Source organism: Thunnus albacares, chromosome 12, assembly GCF_914725855.1.
Source record: "Thunnus albacares chromosome 12, fThuAlb1.1, whole genome shotgun sequence".
NCBI classification, from domain to species: domain Eukaryota; kingdom Metazoa; phylum Chordata; class Actinopteri; order Scombriformes; family Scombridae; genus Thunnus; species Thunnus albacares.
Window position 1 is genome coordinate 1076657 of NC_058117.1, and position 19021 is coordinate 1095677.

At 39.2% G+C, this 19021-nt stretch overlaps 1 protein-coding gene across 3 annotated transcripts in view; it reads left to right on the plus strand.

Annotated features, from left to right (window-relative positions):
- Positions 1–16095: 16095 nt before the first annotated feature.
- Positions 16096–19021, plus strand: part of LOC122993943 (disks large-associated protein 1-like) — a 75190-nt gene continuing 72264 nt past the window's right edge. For all 3 annotated transcript variants that reach the window (XM_044368403.1, XM_044368402.1, XM_044368401.1), the window contains exon 1: positions 16096–16565. In XM_044368403.1, the coding sequence (XP_044224338.1) occupies positions 16204–16565 (362 nt within the window). In that variant the 5' untranslated portion in view covers positions 16096–16203. The remainder of the gene's footprint in view (positions 16566–19021) is intronic.

Consider the following 19021-nt stretch of genomic DNA (forward strand, 5'->3'; position numbering starts at 1 on the left):
CCTCTTGGTTTGGAGAGCCTCCCTCTTTCTTCTCCTCTTCCTCCTCTTTCGTCCTTTTGAGTTGAAGAGAGAAGTAAGTGCAGAGCCAGTAGCAGCCTTACTCTCTGAATGCTAGGTAATGACATGAACGACATCCTTTCCTGCTTGTAGACCTCATTTTTAATTTAGTAGCGCTTCCTGTTCTGCCTTTCTACCAGTTATCTTACCTTTCCTCACTGTTTTTGTCTTGATTTCTTCTTGTTATGCTGTGCTGTGATATGCTGTGCTGTTCTTCGAAGTGCTGTGTTGAGCTAAGTGTTGGGGAGTTGTTAAACTACATGTAGGTAGTAGAAGAGTTTGAAGGTAGTTAGATTGAGAGTACACATAACAGTCATGACATGACTTTTAAGGGAATAGGACTTAAAGAACCATACCAGTGGTTTTGCAAGTTTAAAGCCAAACTAGTGCAGTTCAAATCGTGCCTGTTTGGAACAGGCTGACTGCTTGGCCTCCGGTATTGCTGTTTCAACACAATGAGTATATATACCAACAACATGAAAGGAACTAACATTCTATTACACACAGATGTTAAGTGCTGTAATAGCGAAATTTTAAAAATAAAATACATAAGAGAGAGCTTTTGAAAATGTGCTTCCCAAGATAAAGTAGATCAATCATATTGGGCTCTTAGATCATTAATTTTCTGTGGCTTCAGTTCTGATCATTTGAGTGGGTATATTTGCTCAAAAGACTTGTGCTTTTTTGAGACATACTGGTTTTGAACTGCCCGTGGAAGTAGCATAGGAGTCTGTCCATTCTTGATTAAAAGCTCCTAGGAGTATTTTTAATTTTGAGAGGTCATTGAGCTCTTTGAAATGTGATATGACAGAGTTGAACTTGTTAAAGTAAATATTCCTTATTTCACTGAATGTCTCACATTGCAGCAGGAAGTAGTCTAGTAGTCTCTCTCTCTCTTGCTCTCTCTCTCTCTCGCGCACGCGCATGCATGCACACGCTCCTCAGCTGCCATGCTTGAAACACAGCATTCACATATGAGGGAAAAACTATTTACTGCTGCATTTATTGGATGTGATTAATGAATGAAAAGGAGAAATGAAGAGGAGGAAACAGAAACTAAGAGTGTCTGTCTCCACAGACACCTGTTGAATGTTTGATGTTTGTTTATTTGTGCTTTAGAATGTAACTGTCATGAAACAATCAGAAAATAACGTATTTTCATTCACAGGCTTTCTCTCTCTCAGAGAAAGCTTTCCATCGCTGTCTCCCTGTTGCTCGCTCCTGCTCTCAGCTCGCTCGCCCTCTCTCTCTCTTTTTCTCTTGTCTTTTTTAAAATGAGTCAGGAAGCTGACAACAAAGCTATCATGTTATCAAAGGAAGAGAGATGTCCTCCCTCTTCTCTCATGGAAGGGTTGGACAGCTCTGATCATGACATAGAGTCTCAGAGTCCTTAAATCCTGCCCCACATCAGCGGCTTGCTGATTGCTTGTTTATTCAAAGTTTATTAATATTAATGTGTCGCATTTCCAAATTGCACCAAATCGACACTGCACTTCCTTGGGTTCCCAGCAATGCACCCGTGAAGTGTAAAGTAGGTGGTTTTCAAGATATATGAAGGGTGAACATACATACAGTACATACATGTATACAGACAGATAGATAGACAGAGATTCCCTCATTTAGTAGAGATAACTAATATCTGCTTACACCTTCCATTAGTGCCAGACATCTTTTAGCTTTTGTAATCTTCAGAATATTCTAAATGTTCGAAACAAAATGTTCAGGTGATACACCTTCCTTAAACTTCACTGCTTCACTCACCAAAACAAACATCCACAGCACAGTAATGATTATGCTTGTAAAACAATCTTTTATCCAGGGACAAATTTCCATGGCAGCATCCCACCTAACAGTAGTTCTGATTGGACAGACTCCGCCATTTGAAGCAAACCACATTTCTCACCAAAACATTGTCGAACTCCTCTAACAGCTATTCCAAAATGTCCCATTCATGGCAGCAAAACATTCTTTTGTGGATTGATAGTTTGTCATGTGTTACAACTCCACCACCAGGTGCTGTCTGTCCATTCCAGAGTTCGGCATTCTGGTTAATCCAATGATGTAGGAGCAGTTTTCCCTCTTCTTGACCTTTTCCTGTCTTGCTCTGCTTGCCTCAGCACAGTTTCCTCCTCACTATACTCTGACTCAAACTGATAGGGAACAGTCATTCTATAGAAAGTGTTTTCATCTTCTTGTCAGAGCTACATGTCATCATATTCATTGCCTGACATTTTCTTGTGAAAGTGTCACTGCTTTGAAGAGTGAACTACTTTCTGTTTACTAACTAGTATTTTTACTAACCCTGTTGAGTTTCCAAACATCATAGCTTATGAATGCAATGCTATGTGGCAGCTGAATGAAGATGCTCTGTGGTCAAACCTTTTTTCAGCACCTGAATGCATCAACTGGAAAGATTTTCAGATCACTGCACCATTTTCACACTATTAAAACTCTAAAATTAAGTAACTTAAAAAAAAAAGTCAGTGTGGACATGTGTTCCATTATGATGCATTTGTTATGTTGAGAAAGTTTCAATTCTGTGCAAGTTGATTTTGATAGCATACTAAAACTGAAATTAAACCAATGGGAAAAACTAATTTTAAAAGTACAGCACCACTTGCATTAATTTAAAATGGCTGTCAGTGATGTAAGTTTCAAGCACAAAGGATTTATTGTTGGACTGATTGTTTGAAACCACTGGAATGGTCCTTTAAGTAAAGAAGGAAGGCAATACCAACAATGCTGAACAGGGGTTTCTGATAGCGACTTCCACTTTAGATCTGTTGGAATCTGTTGTAGGTATACAAAATACCTGGCTTCTCATGTTCAGACAACACTGACTGTCATTCATTGAAATGGCAAACCTCACAAACTGCAGATTATGTCAGCTGTAACTAATTAACACTAATTCCATGAGTGACTTGCCTAATGGCCAAAAGGTAATGATGTCTAGCTAATGTGCTATCAGGAACCCAGTGTCTGTAATGGGCCAAAGATTGTTTGTTAGAGAAAGAAAATCACTCTCTACCATGCCTCTACAATCACGAGTGGACTGCTTTTTTGTAGTTCAACATGACAGTGTTTAGACATACATCATCATTCATCAATACAGTATGATAAAAAATAATTCAAGCACAATCTTAATAGTTCTTACTGCCTCTATTTGGATCAGATAGTTTGAGGAAAAAAAGGTGTTCAAAAGTAAAAAGGTGTGCAGCTACAGCTGTTCTGTCAATGCATCAGATTTAACCAACATTTCATGTCATATTTCTCATTTTCAGGTTAACATTTATTTGGCTTCTCCTCAAAACTGTAGTGTTTCTACCTTTCTTCCTCCTACCTAAAAGTCTTTTTTTAAAACTTACGGTAACTTAGAAATACAAATAGAAACTAATTGGTTCAATATGTGATTGGAAATGATTCAGATTGGATATGCAAGTTCAATACTGGATTCAGATTTGATAACGTATTTTTTTTAACTTTTATTTACTGAGGGAAATTTCACTGAGAGGCAGCCTCTCATTTGCAGGAACACTCTGATCACATTCACACAGTTACACACCTTCACACTTGGAAGCTGCCCAGTACAACCACAGTCTGACTTGCTACCACTGAGCCCACTGAACCCCAAACCAAGGGATGAATGGAAGAACAAAGAAAAGATCTGAAATCTATAGGATTAAATGTAGCTTTCTGGTTCTGGTTTTCCATAATCCACAAATAATCTTTGAGCTACATACAAACCAAATCTGTTTTGGTTGTCACTGCAAATAAATTCTATATCTGGAAAATCATGACAAGTCAAATGCATGATGTATTTCAACTTGTTCCAATGTGTGGTAAGCAGTAGCTCTAAAAAGTAAAAGGCCTCCTTAGCACCTGCTGGTGTTGTGTATTTGTTTTCTGTACTGTCTGTCAGTGCTGGGCGAGATAATATTGTATTTGAATGCTTGTGTCTGTATGTGGTTAGGGATTCTTGTGTGTGAACGTGGTTCAGTTCAGTATAAAGTACATTTCCACAGCACTAATTCTATCAGTTCAACAAGTCAAGTCATGTCGTACTCACCACTCTGCTGCTCTCAGTTTTGAAGTTTTGAAGTCAATGTGAAGTTACTGTTGAAGATGATAAACCTCAACACATCTTGAATAGATTTTACTAGCAGCTCAAAGGACATAATCAAAAAACAGTACAGTGCAAGAGGGAAAAAAAGCAATAGAGTCATCATGACTGTTGTTCTGATGGAATTAGTGCTGTTAAAATGTACATTATAGCACAGTTAATTCTACCCATCAGTATGTGTTTCACATGGCCTTTATGGCATTATTTATACACTAACTGTTTGAGAATTTGTGACACTGTTCCTTTAAATGAAAAAAACCCTCACCCCCATTAGTTTATCGGTAGTCTCCTCACACAACATAATAATCATAAAGCCTATTTTTGTTGCAGTGTTAATGCTCTACAGTCTATCAGTATGTAATTTCTGACCCCAGCTGTTAGGATAGATCACTAGAAGTGCTGTGTATTTCAGGATCCAGCAGACCTGAGTGGGCAGTAGACAAAGAGGTCATTTTGTGGGTCAGAGTTGTTTCACAGCCACTTTCTGCTCTCTCACTTTCTTCTCTCTCCCTCTCTCTCTCTCTCTCCCTCTCTTTGTCTTCTGTCAGTCTCAACACACAGTGGTGTGACTCATTTATTAACTGTGATATGGACATTTATTCAAAAATACTGCAATCATGTCAGAAGTTTGATGGAAAGTGAAAACACAGATTTTGTTTTGGATTTTGAAGATCTTGCATTTCACAAACAACACACATTTACAGTACTAGTAGTGGACATATTCCACCCTCATTACAGATGATGATCTTGTAGGGATTGTTGTTTGAAGAGCAGTTCATTTTATTTTAGTTAACAGCCCTGAAACACTTTCAGAAGAATGGGAAGTAGAGATCTTGAGTACTTTCAGGTTTTTTTTTTAAAACAAAGATGACTCTAAAATACAAATGAACTTCATAAGAATACAAATTCAAAAGCCCAGCATAAAAAAAGTCAACTGAGAAAAAACTACACTTCCCTTTCAAACAATGTAGTCTTCTCTGATCATGGCAAACAACTTAAAGCAGCATCAGATCTGCTGTATTAGTCGTGTCAAGACCTGCATTAAAGCTGTCCTCCCTCCCCTTGGCAGGAGTTCAATCTGCAGAGTATCATCTGCAGCATCACAACAGCACGGCTGCTGGCTGCACTGTTACCTGTTCTTTCTAAAACTGCTGCCATGAAAACAGCCAAAGGTTGCCAAGGCTACTACAGGCTGCAATAAAATATAATGTAGATGTTTTAGATTTACTGCATACACAATGTGAGTTGCCAGAAAGTCACATGCACAATTATTTTTTTGTGAAAACTGGAACAGACTGATTGCATCGATTGTATTGTTAAAGCTTGGATATGAAATCTCCAACAAACAGTACTAACGACCATGTCAGCTGTGGAAACCAGTGCTCCACTCTTCCTTAGCCATTACAGTAGCATGAGTGTTGGAGCTGCAGTGGAAGCAAGGCTTGTGCGTGGGTGAGAGGTGCTGCTGATGCTACTGCATCTGGTCCTTTCCCCGCATTCTCTTTTTATAGCCAAACTGCTCATTTGTGTCCCTTTGACGTCACACACACACACACACACACACACACACACACACACACACACTCACATACATTTAGCCCAGCAGATCTGTTCAGCCTTTTTCCCTTGGTGATTCATATATAATTAGTCAGAGTAGCGGTGCAATTCTACTGCTGTCTGTCTCTATTACTGTCTGTCAAATTCTCATACTCTGGCTTCTAGTATGAAGGCAGTTAACACACACAGTGCTGGCATTGCTCCAGCTGGCACTAACACTTACCAAAAAACAAAGGTGTGGCTAATTAAAAGTAATGAGCTGTGGAGTGTTGTATGCACACCAACCATAGACTATAAACTACATATACTAATCCATTGTGTAGCTTCCATGTTTAAAACTGCAAGGAGGTGTGCTGTACCACACAAGGCATCATTTTTAAAGAATTAAGTCAGTGCTGCATAACCATCAGAGTGCTCCTGCATCTTTGCAAGTGTGTGTGCTTGTTTACTGCCTACAGGTATGTATACTACCATCATGGAACTTTATCACAGTTACTGTTATTATCAGTAAAGATTTAGTTCAACAGTCAAAACAGAGCACAGATTTGTTAAGTTTCTTTCCAAGTTTAAACATTTCCATTTTAGCTTGGACATGCCACCTTCACATATTCAAAAAATGCATTCAGATCCACACATGGGTTGGGGAGTACAAGACACTCACAGATTTTGGGTAGGTCTAGAGGGCAGCATTACTCAGTTGTGTGTAGAAAAATGACAAAGAACAGCTGTTGCAATTAACACTATAGCCTGGGACCATAAGCAGCTGATAATATAACAGTACATACAATTTACTTGCTCAAAAAAGAAGATTAAGTATAAAGGTAGTCTTACTTAAAGGTCCAGTGTGTAGTATTTAGTAACATCTAAAAGAACAGACTTGGTAAAAATTGAATAGATTATTTATAAGTATTTCTTAATTAGTGTCTAATCAGCTGAAAATAATAATTGTTGTGTTTTCGTTACCTTAGAAATAAGCCCTTTATATCTTCATGGGAGCGAGTCCCCCTCCACAGTGGCTCCCATGTTGCATTGCCATGTTTCTACAGTAGCACAGAATAGACAAACCTAACACTGGTTCCAGTGAGGGCCTTATGTGTTTTAGATTCAGTGGGCGACTACTGGAAATGCACCGGTTTTAAAACGAAAAAGAAGAACGGACCAAACGTTTTGTATTGTGAGAAGTTTTTGAAACCAAAATCTGATAAATGGAGGATCATCCTTATTTAGAAAATCACAAGAGCGTGACATGTCTCGTCAAAGAAACGAAAACACGAAGAAGCTAAACGAAATCGGGACAAGCAACGGCATAAAACGAGGATAAACCCAGATGGAAATCCCTGATGAGAGAAATGTTTGCAGACTGACGCCGAAGTTTCCTGTTTACTGCTGGACAGGTAAGAGTGTAATGTATATTTATTTTGCCCGGCTGGTAATGGTTCAAAACCTAGATGATGTACAATGTTTATTAGCAGTACATTAGTTTCCCTGAAAAGAAACGCCGCCACGTAACGTTAAATATTAGCACACTCTAGCTTCAGTTTGTGCCTCTCACGGAGCTGGTCATCTGACAAGAGACAACAGGGAGGTGACGTCGTGCTAATAACCCAACAATTTATTCATTTTCTGTGGAAGTAAGACAACACATTGATTGATAACTAAGATATTTAGCGCGATGGTGATGTGCTAAAGACAGTAAGTTAGAGTAATGAGTTAGTGTGAAAGATAAACTGAGGAGAAGTCTGCTCATCACCGAGTTAATACATCCTGTGAATATATATTTATATTTTTCACAGTGCTCCATGATTTCATTGTTTGCTCCTAATTTGTCATTTAGGAGCACATGTACGCATTGGGGGGCAAAGTTAGTTTATGGTCCAACACAAGTAACGTTTTCCCCATTTCAATGTTGAAAAACACGTAATTGCTACCAGAGTTTTAATTTTACCTTTATCAGTCAGACGTAGAATTTTTCTGTTATTTATTTTGGTGTGTTTATCCAGGCCAGCTAAGGCTCCCAGCATCTTAGGACGTAACATAATGTATTACAAGGGTTTGTGACTGTGTCATGTAGCACTTATTTTCTTGATGTTGCTTTTGTTTCTCCAGCTATGAGAGAGGTCTTGTAGCATCGATGCATGGTATTGCCTTTATCTTCATCCTAAAGCGACTGTGTAATAGATCAGGGGTATTTCACCATGTGCCATTGATGGCTGGCAGTACATTGGTTTTCATTACAACCAAAGACAACAAAAGTTGATTTCACTGAATAGCTACTTGTCTCTGACTGAAAGTGTGTTAATCAATTAAATAATCTGATCTAGTCTGTTGTTGGGATGAAAATCTGCATGGAATAAGGTTGAACAGTTTCTGGTGAGAACATTAGGTAAATAGATAGATAGATAGATAGATAGATAGATGATTTATAATAGTGAGTTCATTCATTTGTGCTGTTTTATTTTTCTCAGGCACTATGGGTTGGCATTATTCACCATGTCTGTGACATTCACACCCGCCATATCAGAAGTATTGCAGACCAAGTCAGGAGAGGTTCAGGTAAGTCATACACATTTGTTTGCCTATGTAGCATATTAACTTATCCTGTAAGTCCTACTCTTGGTTAAATAACACTATTTTCACAACTGTGTAAAAACAACTGTATAAAATGTATGAAATAGTAAATTAACTCTATGTGTAATGGTATTGTCTTCCACAGAAGCAGTTTTCCATGCAGCTGCTGCTCGACACACAGCTCCTGGAGCAGATGAGGATCAGCAGTGCCAGTGAATCATGGGTGTTGTTCCTGCCATGAGAGCATCTTCATCCAGAGCAGTAAATTGAATACCTTTGGTGTGGTTTTGGTCTGACCCTTGTCAGCTATTATATGTGCAGCAATTTGACTGCTGGAAGGTGATCAGATAAGTTTAATCACACTGCTTTTAGTGTTCAAACAGACTAATGATTTGATAGATTATTCTGTCTTTATCAGTCAACTCTGAAGAACACAGAATAAGCTGTCAAAATGTTTGTTTGAACAGTAAAAGCTGCATGTTTATGTTGTCCTTTTATTGTCCAGATTGAAAAGGATGTCCAAAAATGTTTCTGTTAAATAAAATATATTTTTATTACAAATGTCATTATTCTTAGTGTTATTTTTTGTATTTTTATTTTGTGGTTCAAACTAGTGAATTAAAGTTAACATAACCTGAAGTGGCAATGAAAATTAATCCATAACATGTACTACAGTGCCCTGTTCTGAGGATCAGTGGTATTCCAACTTCACTACTGTTTTATGTTGCTTTGTAAATATAAATAATGACAATATAAATTAATTGTGGAAGTGGTAACGACAATATACTGACTGCAGGGAAATACTATCATTGTATAAGTATATATTAATATGTTTATCATTGCAATTATCACAGCAAATCTGATGAATATCTTTTATTTGGTAAACTTGCACATTTAAGTTGAACAAATGTGAATATATAAACAAAAAGTTAAATAATTATCCAGAAAATATATAAATATAGAAAATGTATAGAACAAGTATAACATAAATAAAATATCAGAAATGTAACAAATAAATATGGGATGATTTGATGCCTTGATGATGAACAGGCAGGTGTGTGAGTACCTGAGATACTGTGTGGACGTACCAGAGGATCTGGAGGGAAACTCAGAGGCCAGGTGTGAAACCAGTGTGATGTCTTTGGAGGACCAGGGAACTTGTCCCTGATCCTCCAAACACAGCAACTGGGGATGACAAGTCGGTTTAAAGAGCCATGCTGTCAATAGATGAAATGTCTATAGGCAGCATAATGGTACTCCCAGTTGTCATCCCCAGGCTTCCTGGTTTACCATAACGTCCTCCCAGTACCGCCTGTGAATGCATAAAAAGCATTTTCAAGACAGTACTGGGAGAAGTGCGGTATTATTATTACACAATCTGCAGGGTACTGGCCACAGCATTTCCTCTCTCGGTCCGTAGGCATGTCTATACAGTTACTACAAGTACACCATGGTACCCCTGGCACTCCAGCAAACGGTGGGACACCATGCCTGCACTGACGCATCATCAAGGCATCAAAAATGAACCCTGGCTGCCTCTGAAGCAGTTCACTGGTGAGCTGCCTGTGCTCCTCCACGTACATCTCTTCAAGAAGTTTCTGAAAAATTAAACACAGAAAAAACACAGATAAGGCTTTATAGGTTATAAGTTTCATGATATGTTGGAAATATGGTAATGGTAGTGCAGAATATGGATTGTAGGCTGTCCAGTGTTCCCAAACATGTCTACAACAATAACATGATTTTTTAAAAAAGTCAAAATATTGCTGCTCGATACTACAGTATCCTACATAGTATTTATATAATCATTCAGTAGTGTTGCTGATGTTTTCAGTAGCCTCTTTTATACAGAGAAGAGAAAGAAGAGGATCCAAGGGGAGGACATTTCTCTTCGTTTGATAACGTTAAAAGTAAAGACTTTTCTGTTGGCTTCCCAACTCATTTTTAAAAAAATGAGAGAAAGAGAGAGAGAGAGAGCAGCTGTGGTCGAGTGAGCTAGAGGGTGAATGAAGAGAGGGAGAGCTAGTAAAGTTAGTGAGGAAGCTGGTGAATAGGAATATGATAAAATAATTGTATAAATAACGTCACAAAGCTCAGTCGCTTCGGTCCCTTTGGAGGGTTTCCAGCCTCTTCCCCTGCTTCCGTGGTGCCGGTGTTTGCTCCCTCGCCTGGCCCTGTCTACAGCAGAACCGCTAACTCACCCTCTTTCTTGCCCTCTTCCTCCTCCTCTAACCTCCGGTACTTGACTCTGCAAACGGATAATAAAATATGTAATGTTATCCTGCCAACACTATCTTGCTATCAATAATGCCTAATGTTAGAGTAAAATAACGTAAGTTTTGTTTAGCATGACGTTGCTAATGTTAGCTTGTATTACCAAAACAATAAAACACTCATAATTGCTATCTTACTTGTAAGCTATAACCTATAGTATTATAGACTAAATAATTAAATACATCTTCACCTCATCGCTTGACTTGTTAGAAATGCTCGAAGTTGTCGTAGACGATGACATTTTCAGCAAATAGCTGAATCTTGTCCTTGAAGGCCACCGTAGCTTCTGGAATCTCTCCAAAGTCTTAGGGAGGGGAGGGGTGAGCGGCGGAGTGCTTCAATCTAGAACCTCACCGTTAGAGGCTGCTAAATACCACACATATTACACACTGGACCTTTAAAGAATGACATTTATTACAGATGACTATATTTCTGTCTTTGGAAGGCGGCTTGTGACATTGGGTGCATCCCAAGTCTCTTAAATTGCATCCACGTTTCCCTCACTTCCGTCTTTTCCTTGCGTCTTAGTACCTCCCACCATGGATGCAAGGAGAGACGCAAGGAAACCAAGCGAGGAGAGAGGAAACGAGGAAATTTGTTTTAAGAGACATGAGACGTCCTCTCCTCTGAAGTGTCATGCGAAGCGACGTCCATTTCTGATGACGGCGACAGCTGATCACAGCTGGATCAACTGTCAGCTGTAGAAACTTCTGATGGAGTTTGTGTCTGCACACATGTGCACTGTGCTAATACTAATAAAGGTTCACAGTTATCACCACTAGAGCAGCTGTTTCCTCTCTGCTGCCTGTTACCTGTTTAACAAACACCTAAATAACAACCTGCATTCTGCATTTATACTGTGTCCTGCTCAGATGCACAGGAACTATTTCTACTCGCAGAATGCGTTTATACTATTTATTGATATTTGCATCTGTATTTTTTGATAATCCTGATAGTGAATTCATTATTCAATAACCCAGAATATGATCAGGGTGTCTTCTGAACACTGGAAAATATGTATTTGGCTAAATGTTTCAGGGCAAATGGAAATGATTTAACTCATATCAAACCCGACACTCAGGAATTTTCAGCCTCACATGTGACTGAATGGAAATGACGATAAATGATGTAAAATATAGATGTGTTTAACTGTTATTAAGGATAAAATTAAAGTCAGGAAGACATCATGAAAAAAAATCTTTCTAATAAATGAAGAGAGTTGTTTATGGTTCTTTTGTTGATCAGACCGACAATTAACAGATTTTTAACTATATGATGAATCAGGAAACAAATAAAACATAAAACTTGGGAATGATCCACTTAAATTTAATTTGTAATCTGTCTCCACTTCGGTATGAAACTGCAGTGATGTATCAGATCAGTCTGATCAGCTGCAGCGTCCAATCAATAACTGATATCCAATAAGGGGGCGTGTCGACCAGTAAAAGACTTCTGTGTAGGCTGCTCTCGCGTTTCCTCGCTCCTCACTCCTCAGAGATCCCTCCTCGCTCCTCGCTCCTCGGAGCAGAATAAGAGACTTGGGACACCTGTCAAAATGGCGCACCAGGAACAACTTCCAGTTCAGGTGAGGAGCGAGGAGCGAGGAGAGATAAAATAAGAGACTTTAGATATACCCGTACACCTTTCTTTCGTACACGCAGGTGTAAGAGATAACATGGATAATGGCTGCATTCCATTCAGGTGTGCCAGTTCCAGGATTCTGATGTTGTGCCTCCTGGCTCTCTGTCATAGCTTACCAGCACAGCTTAATGGAGCGAAGCCTCATTATTGTTATTAGTTCCAGCTGTGCCTCTGCTGCTATGATGAGTCAACATGTCCACTGTGAGAGAGCATGATAAAGTAGACCTGCATGAAGAAGGTGCAACCTGCAGTGTTATAAGCCGACTCTTTGTTATTTGGATACCATTAGCATCAATTATGTTGGAAGTAAGAAACAAAACAAAGAAGTTTCTCTCAATAAATATTTTCTATTGTAGCCGGTTCACTTTGTGTGTTCAGAGAAAAAAACAGAGAATTTTATCATTTAAATTCCTGTATATTCCTGTAATAATTTCATAGGGACTTCCAAAGTACTGCATATGATAACATATAGTAACTATCAGTGTATGAAATTTTTGAAAAAATATTTGGAGGGCACCTTTTTCCCTCAGTGTCTTAAAAATTGGGGCATTTACAAAATTTTGGGGGCACTTTTAAAAATAGTAATTAGTGCATAAAGTCGCTGTTCTTAATGTGAAATGAGCCCAGATTAAAATGCACACAGTAATCACCACCTTGTGCCAACAAGTAAATAAAAAGCATACTATTCCTGTTCCAAAGAGAAGAGTGTGTGTATGTGTATAGAATATCATCTGTATGTGTGAGAGAAAGCAGGAGGGCAGCTCTAAATATTTAGGCTTTTATTTATTTTCTATTAGCCTTCATATATGTACAGTACATTAGTTTATAGATAAATTGAAAACTTCATCAGTCTTTCAGATGTACTAGTTTATGGTCATTCTTTAAATATCCTCTCAAGAAACTGTAGAAGGTCTATTAAAAATATTCAAGGAAATAAAGGCACTGTTTCACAACTATGCAAACTGGTGACCTTACAAACAGCAACATTAACAGAATTGAATTCATGTAACAATGTGCAAATTGCTAAAGTAATAGCCATTAAACAATAAACTATTCAATAAGTCAGTCACAGAAACCAGCCGTACTTCATGGGCTACTTGAGTAGAAGTCATATTATACATGGGTTTCACTGTCATAGTCAGACTCTGTGTCATCTATTTCCATTTCTGCTACTGTTGGTGCAGCAGATTTAGAGGCTGTGTTCCTTTCCCATGCAGCTTTACTGATGGGCATCTTTGTTTTTTTGTTTTTTTTACACTTTTAAACTAGCTCTGCCAATAAGCCAGCTATGGAGGTAGTCAAGGAGTGGACGTCTGTGTAAGGGACAGCCAGCACAGCAGAACAGGGAGCTCATGCTGTTGTGTTACACATCACACCAGCATGCAATGTAAAAGCACACAGTGGTGGCATTATGCCAGCTTTGTTTAGTTCAGTGTAAAAAAGCAAAGGTGGCTTATTGACGGATCTTCTTTACAGCTATAATGCGGTATTTTTGTTTAAAAGAGCGAGAGTATATATGTAAGGGATAATGTACAGGTGATTCAGGACCCCTCCACTTCGTGTTAGGGTCCTGCATCACCCTGTCAGGGTTCATTTCACAATAATGACCTGCTTGCTGTACATTATCCCGCTTATAACATGGCTATTTACTAAAGAAATCAATAATCTGACACAAAATATTGATTTAAAATTAGATGTTATTGCTTCCACTAAAAAAATAGTCCATTAGATTCTGCGGTTGGAACTGCATGCATAGTAGTGTAAATATCTATGAAAGCTCTGTAGCCTTCTTAAGATCATGATGTTTCTGTCATTCATCTCTATGTTTCCTTCTTGCTGGGGCTTTGCAGTTGACACACCTGGAAACACAATTTTTACTAATGTTACAACTGGTAACAATATTACTATTATCACTGCCGCTTATCACTTAAGTTAGTGTGTAGCGATACACTACTAAGATCTGCTGCTGTTGCCTGGACTGGAGGACAGAATCTTGCTAAACTTTTCCCTTTCTGTAATGGTTGGAGCCCAGTAGCTCCTCAGGCTGCCGTCACATCTGTGCCCAGTCACAGACATTGTCTCTAATATTTTTTTGCCACAGGGTGTCATGAATGTAGTTGGTAATGTTATCGGACTTCTTTCTGAAGATTGATATGATTGGACATAGTCCTTCAGAGTCTATGAACAGAACTGCGTCCTTAGCAACGGTCTGTTATTCATGGCAGCAGTCTGCTATTTAGAAATAACAGACCGTAGAATGCCGTAATTGATCAATCAGAATCGAGTATTCAATAAAGCTGTGTAATAAATATGTATATATGAGAGAGAGTATAAAACAGCCTTTATAAAATGGCATTGATCACCCCACCAGTCAGTAGGACTCACATGTAGGCTATAACATTAACGTTAGCTAGCCAACTTGCTAACACTAATGTTAGCTAACGTTAGTTAGTGTCAATGTTACTTATTATAAGTGAATCGATGATGCTTGCTTGTTTGGTGACTATGAGCTGAGCACATTTTAACCTGTTGGCTTCCTTTACCAAAGTTGTGATTAGATTTCGGCTTTTTTGCCCCTGGATTATTCTGGATTTCTAGGGGCATTTTTGCCCTTGCCCCCCATTAATTTCCAACGCTGGTGACTATAATATATTAGTTACTTTAACATATCTCATTCTTTCATTACTATAATATTTTTTTCTTTTTTTATTAGAAAGTATTGTTATTGTTATTATTGTTGTTATTAGACAATTGCACCAATGAACTGCCCTGTAACAACAGGCCTTAGATTTATTTAGTTTTACTGCAGATTCTCTTTATCGTATCCTTTGATATGTGTATTATCTGTATTTCCTTTGTGTTATTTACTTATTTGCCCCTTTTAGAGGGGAGAAATGTGAGAAATATCACATGTTAAGACACAGTCATTGTAGTTCAGAGTGCAGCAGAGAGACTCATGGTACAAAGAAAAGAAAACAAATCACCACAGTCCTTGCATCCCTTCACTGGCTACCTGTCCCTTCAACAGTGCATTTTAAGAATCTATTGATTACATGTGGGCCACATCTGGCTCTGGCTCCTGCATATTACAGGACTTTTAAATTCTTATTAACCACCTGAGATCCCCATATAAAACTCCATTGTCATAAAGATCATTTGGCTAATTATTTTAAAATTCTTTTTAGGGCTATCTAGCTATGAAGTTAGTTTCATTTTCATGTACTGAGGTTTTTAGATATCCATCTCTGAACGATAAGTAGCTATCCCAATACAAGGCTTCACTTGAGAAACATGTCTTTGAGAAACAATCTCTTGGTTACTTGGTTATTTTGGACAGACCTCACTGTGAACACTTTTCAAAGGGACTAGTTCTTCTCCAGAAAGTACTTTTGTTGCTGTAGAATTTCTTTTGTCTGTCTTGTGTTTGTTTTTGTTTTTTTAAACCAATTTTTCCCTCCTTTCCCCTCCCCCCAGAGAAGTGCACATTTTGTTACATTTTTGTTGTTTGTTTGTTACTTTGTAAATATTGATTTACTGTCAGCAAAGGTCTTAGTATAAGTATCTTCATGTTATTGGTCAATTCTGTTCAGTGCATTCTTTGTCAGTAAGACATATCTCATATCCTGTTCTAGGTGTGGCATATTAACTAGCTCACTCTCAAGTAACAAGCAGACCCTCAGGTCAAATGAGTGCAGACACATGTAAACACAAACCTGGATGCACACATATATTCTTTGGTGTTCATGTATGACATGTATTTGTGAACTGAGCTGACTCCTGGGAAGCAGATGTATGAATTAGCCAGAGAGAAATTTCAGACCTATCCAGGCAGACCCATACACATACTGTTCCATGCTAATTAGTCTGTAGCACAGCAGTGTGGGAACTGTCTATGTATGCATGTGTGTGAGAGAGGGTGATAGATTAAGAACAATGCCAGCCATTCTGGCTGTGTATTTGGATGCTATATCTTGCTCTGTGTGCTTATGGTTGTATTGCATGTGAGCTCAGTGTTTATAGGTTTTATGTACCAGCACTACAGTTTAGTTAGCCAGTTTAGTGGCTGGGACTCAGACAACAGTGGAATGGATCCTCCTAACAGTGTTTCCCTGTCATGTCCGCTCGGTCACCAGGTACCTCAGGATGAGTGGAGTGGCTTCTCTCCTCTGGGGAAGGAGGATGACATCCCATGTCGGAGGATGAGGAGCGGCAGCTATGTCAAAGCCATGGCTGAGGACGACAGTGGAGACTCGGATGGGAGTCCCAAACCTTCCCCCAAGATCCAGGCACGACGGGCCAGCTACTTGAAAGCCACTCAGCCATCACTGACTGAGATGACCACTCTACAGTAAGAATTCATTGTCTCCTTCTTTTCCTAACATTACATGTTTATCAGACCAGAATATTTTCCCCTCTCTAACAGTTTATTTTTACCCCTCCCCCATGTTTAGTTGAGGCTAAAATATCATCATTCAGACAATGTAAATGTTATGTGAGATGGTCTTGTCAAAGAAAATGTCTACTATAACAGACATGTATTAAAAACTGCAGAAATACAGTAGAAATATGAATATCTCAACACATCTTCATAATTAAATGACCACATAGGTCTATTGTACCTGCACTCCAGAACGACCCATAGTAGTCATTTGACCCACAGGAGTGTAAACTCTTACAAATCACTGTTAAAAATAATGTTTTATGGTCTGACAGCACTGTTGTTGGGACGGGCAGTAGTGCGTTTGGTTATTATTATGAAAATAAGATACTGTTAACCTTAATCAATAATTCGGGCACCAACTGCTGGATCTATGAGGAACACAGTTGATTATTTGCAATAATTATCAATTATCAAGGATAATTAACTAATTATGTTAGTTAATTATCCCGGAAACCGGGACCAATAACCAAAGAAGGTAGTCTCATAAATGGGAGTTCACCTAGAAGGTTAATATCTGAGGGATATCAACATTCGAGAGTGAACAAAGAAGGGTTGAATTCGAGCTCTGACTCCTTCAATCAGCCACTTTTCACAATGTTACACACAATAATGACAAAAGAACTTCTCTTTAAAGATATAACAGTGTTTATTAAACTTAGCAAAATTAACAAAGTTAACAAATGCTTCATTCAATAAACAACTATCCTTGCAGTTTGTAACGCACGTTGTCTGGTTTCTGACCGACAAAGCAACTTACTTCCTCACTCACGATGGCACAAACACAGCGGTAGTCCCGAGCGGGACAAACACAAAACAGTCTAGTGTGGTGAACACAACTAAACAGGCAGCAAACTTAAAAGTACTCCTAAGAGTAAACAGAGAAAAATGGACGCAGCGGTCCGTCAACAACACAACAAAACAATAGCAATAAAGCTAAAAGCTAAATGCTAAACAACAGCAATTGATGCTGATAGGAACACACAACTAACACTCCCTCTGCCCAGACTTATGCCTCTTACTTGGTCGCTTCAGAAAGCGAGCAGGGTGTGTGTGTAGTCCGTCTTTATGTCCGGCTTTGTCCTGGGCTTGAATGGAGACGGTGGCCGTTCTCGCACGGTCGGCGAAAAGCATGGTAGCTGGCTCTCAGTGGCGTGGCGGAGAGAACAGCAGAGTCGACTCGGTGAAGAAGAGCGGAGTGTTTCTTCCTTCTCGAGGGAATTTGAGGACGCTGGTTGCAGCAGCGGTTTTCTCGGATCCGGGAATGTGTTCGGGTGAACATGGGCGAAGTCTCGTCTCGTCCGGCGAGGGGAGTCTTCGATGAGGGGAAAACACATGCGTGGGGTACCCCCTTTAGTCAAGCTGACTCACAGAGGAACAGAAGTTACCCCTAGCTCAGTGACATGGGAAAGGCGTGTGTTTCAGGGCACGTTCAGTTTTTAAAGGGGCGGTGATGTCATTGCTGCGTCATCAGGACTCTCCGCTGTGCAGGAACGTCTCCGCCAATGAGACTGTATGTTGACTGTTCCCTGCTGAGGTGTGAAAATTGCAAAGCATCCTTGGAAATGGAGTTTGCAATGGACTCCCATTGTCTGTAAGCAGCATTTTGGCGCTATTCCTTTGTCTCGGGAGAAACAAAGGAAAAAGCATCTCGTGGTCAGGCCTCACAGGTTACATGTAGGCCCTCTCTGTGTGACCTCATGGTTTGAGGCCCAACGCTGTTATGGTCTGGTTAGGTTTAGGCACAAAATACACTTGGTTAGAGTTATGGAAAGATCATGGCTTGAAACATAGTTAGTACTTCCTTACAGTTAGGCAACCTTCGTCATCATGGCAACAATAAACAACGTTGTTGCATTTTTTTTTTAAAAAAAGGTCCCAACTCACTATTTGAAACATGACACTCACAGTTGGAAATGGGAAGTGAACAGAGGTCTCCTGCAGCAAAGTCCACTTTTTGCCATCTAAACTAACTATGTAGCGATCCCCCCAACCTGCCTCTTCCTAATAGGGAAGTCACCTTTACGTTGATGTCATCTGAACTGCATCTCTTTCTCGGGTCATTATTACTACGTCCGCTAGATGGCATAAATGAAACTATAGATTGATTTTGCCAGCTGAATTTTAGACCTATACTGTCACTTATCTTGTGAGGACAGGCTGGAATATCTGCAAGTAAATGCCTGTGAAAAATGCAGAAGAGGAAGAGACTTTTGTGGTTTAAACTAAAATCCAGAGGCTTTCTTGCTACCACTGCTCGTTCTCCTCATCCACTTTCTCTCTCTTTCTCTCTCTCTTTCTCTCTGTCTTTTTTAAAATGAGTTGGGAAGCCGTCAGAAAAGCCTAACTTTACTTTTGACATTATC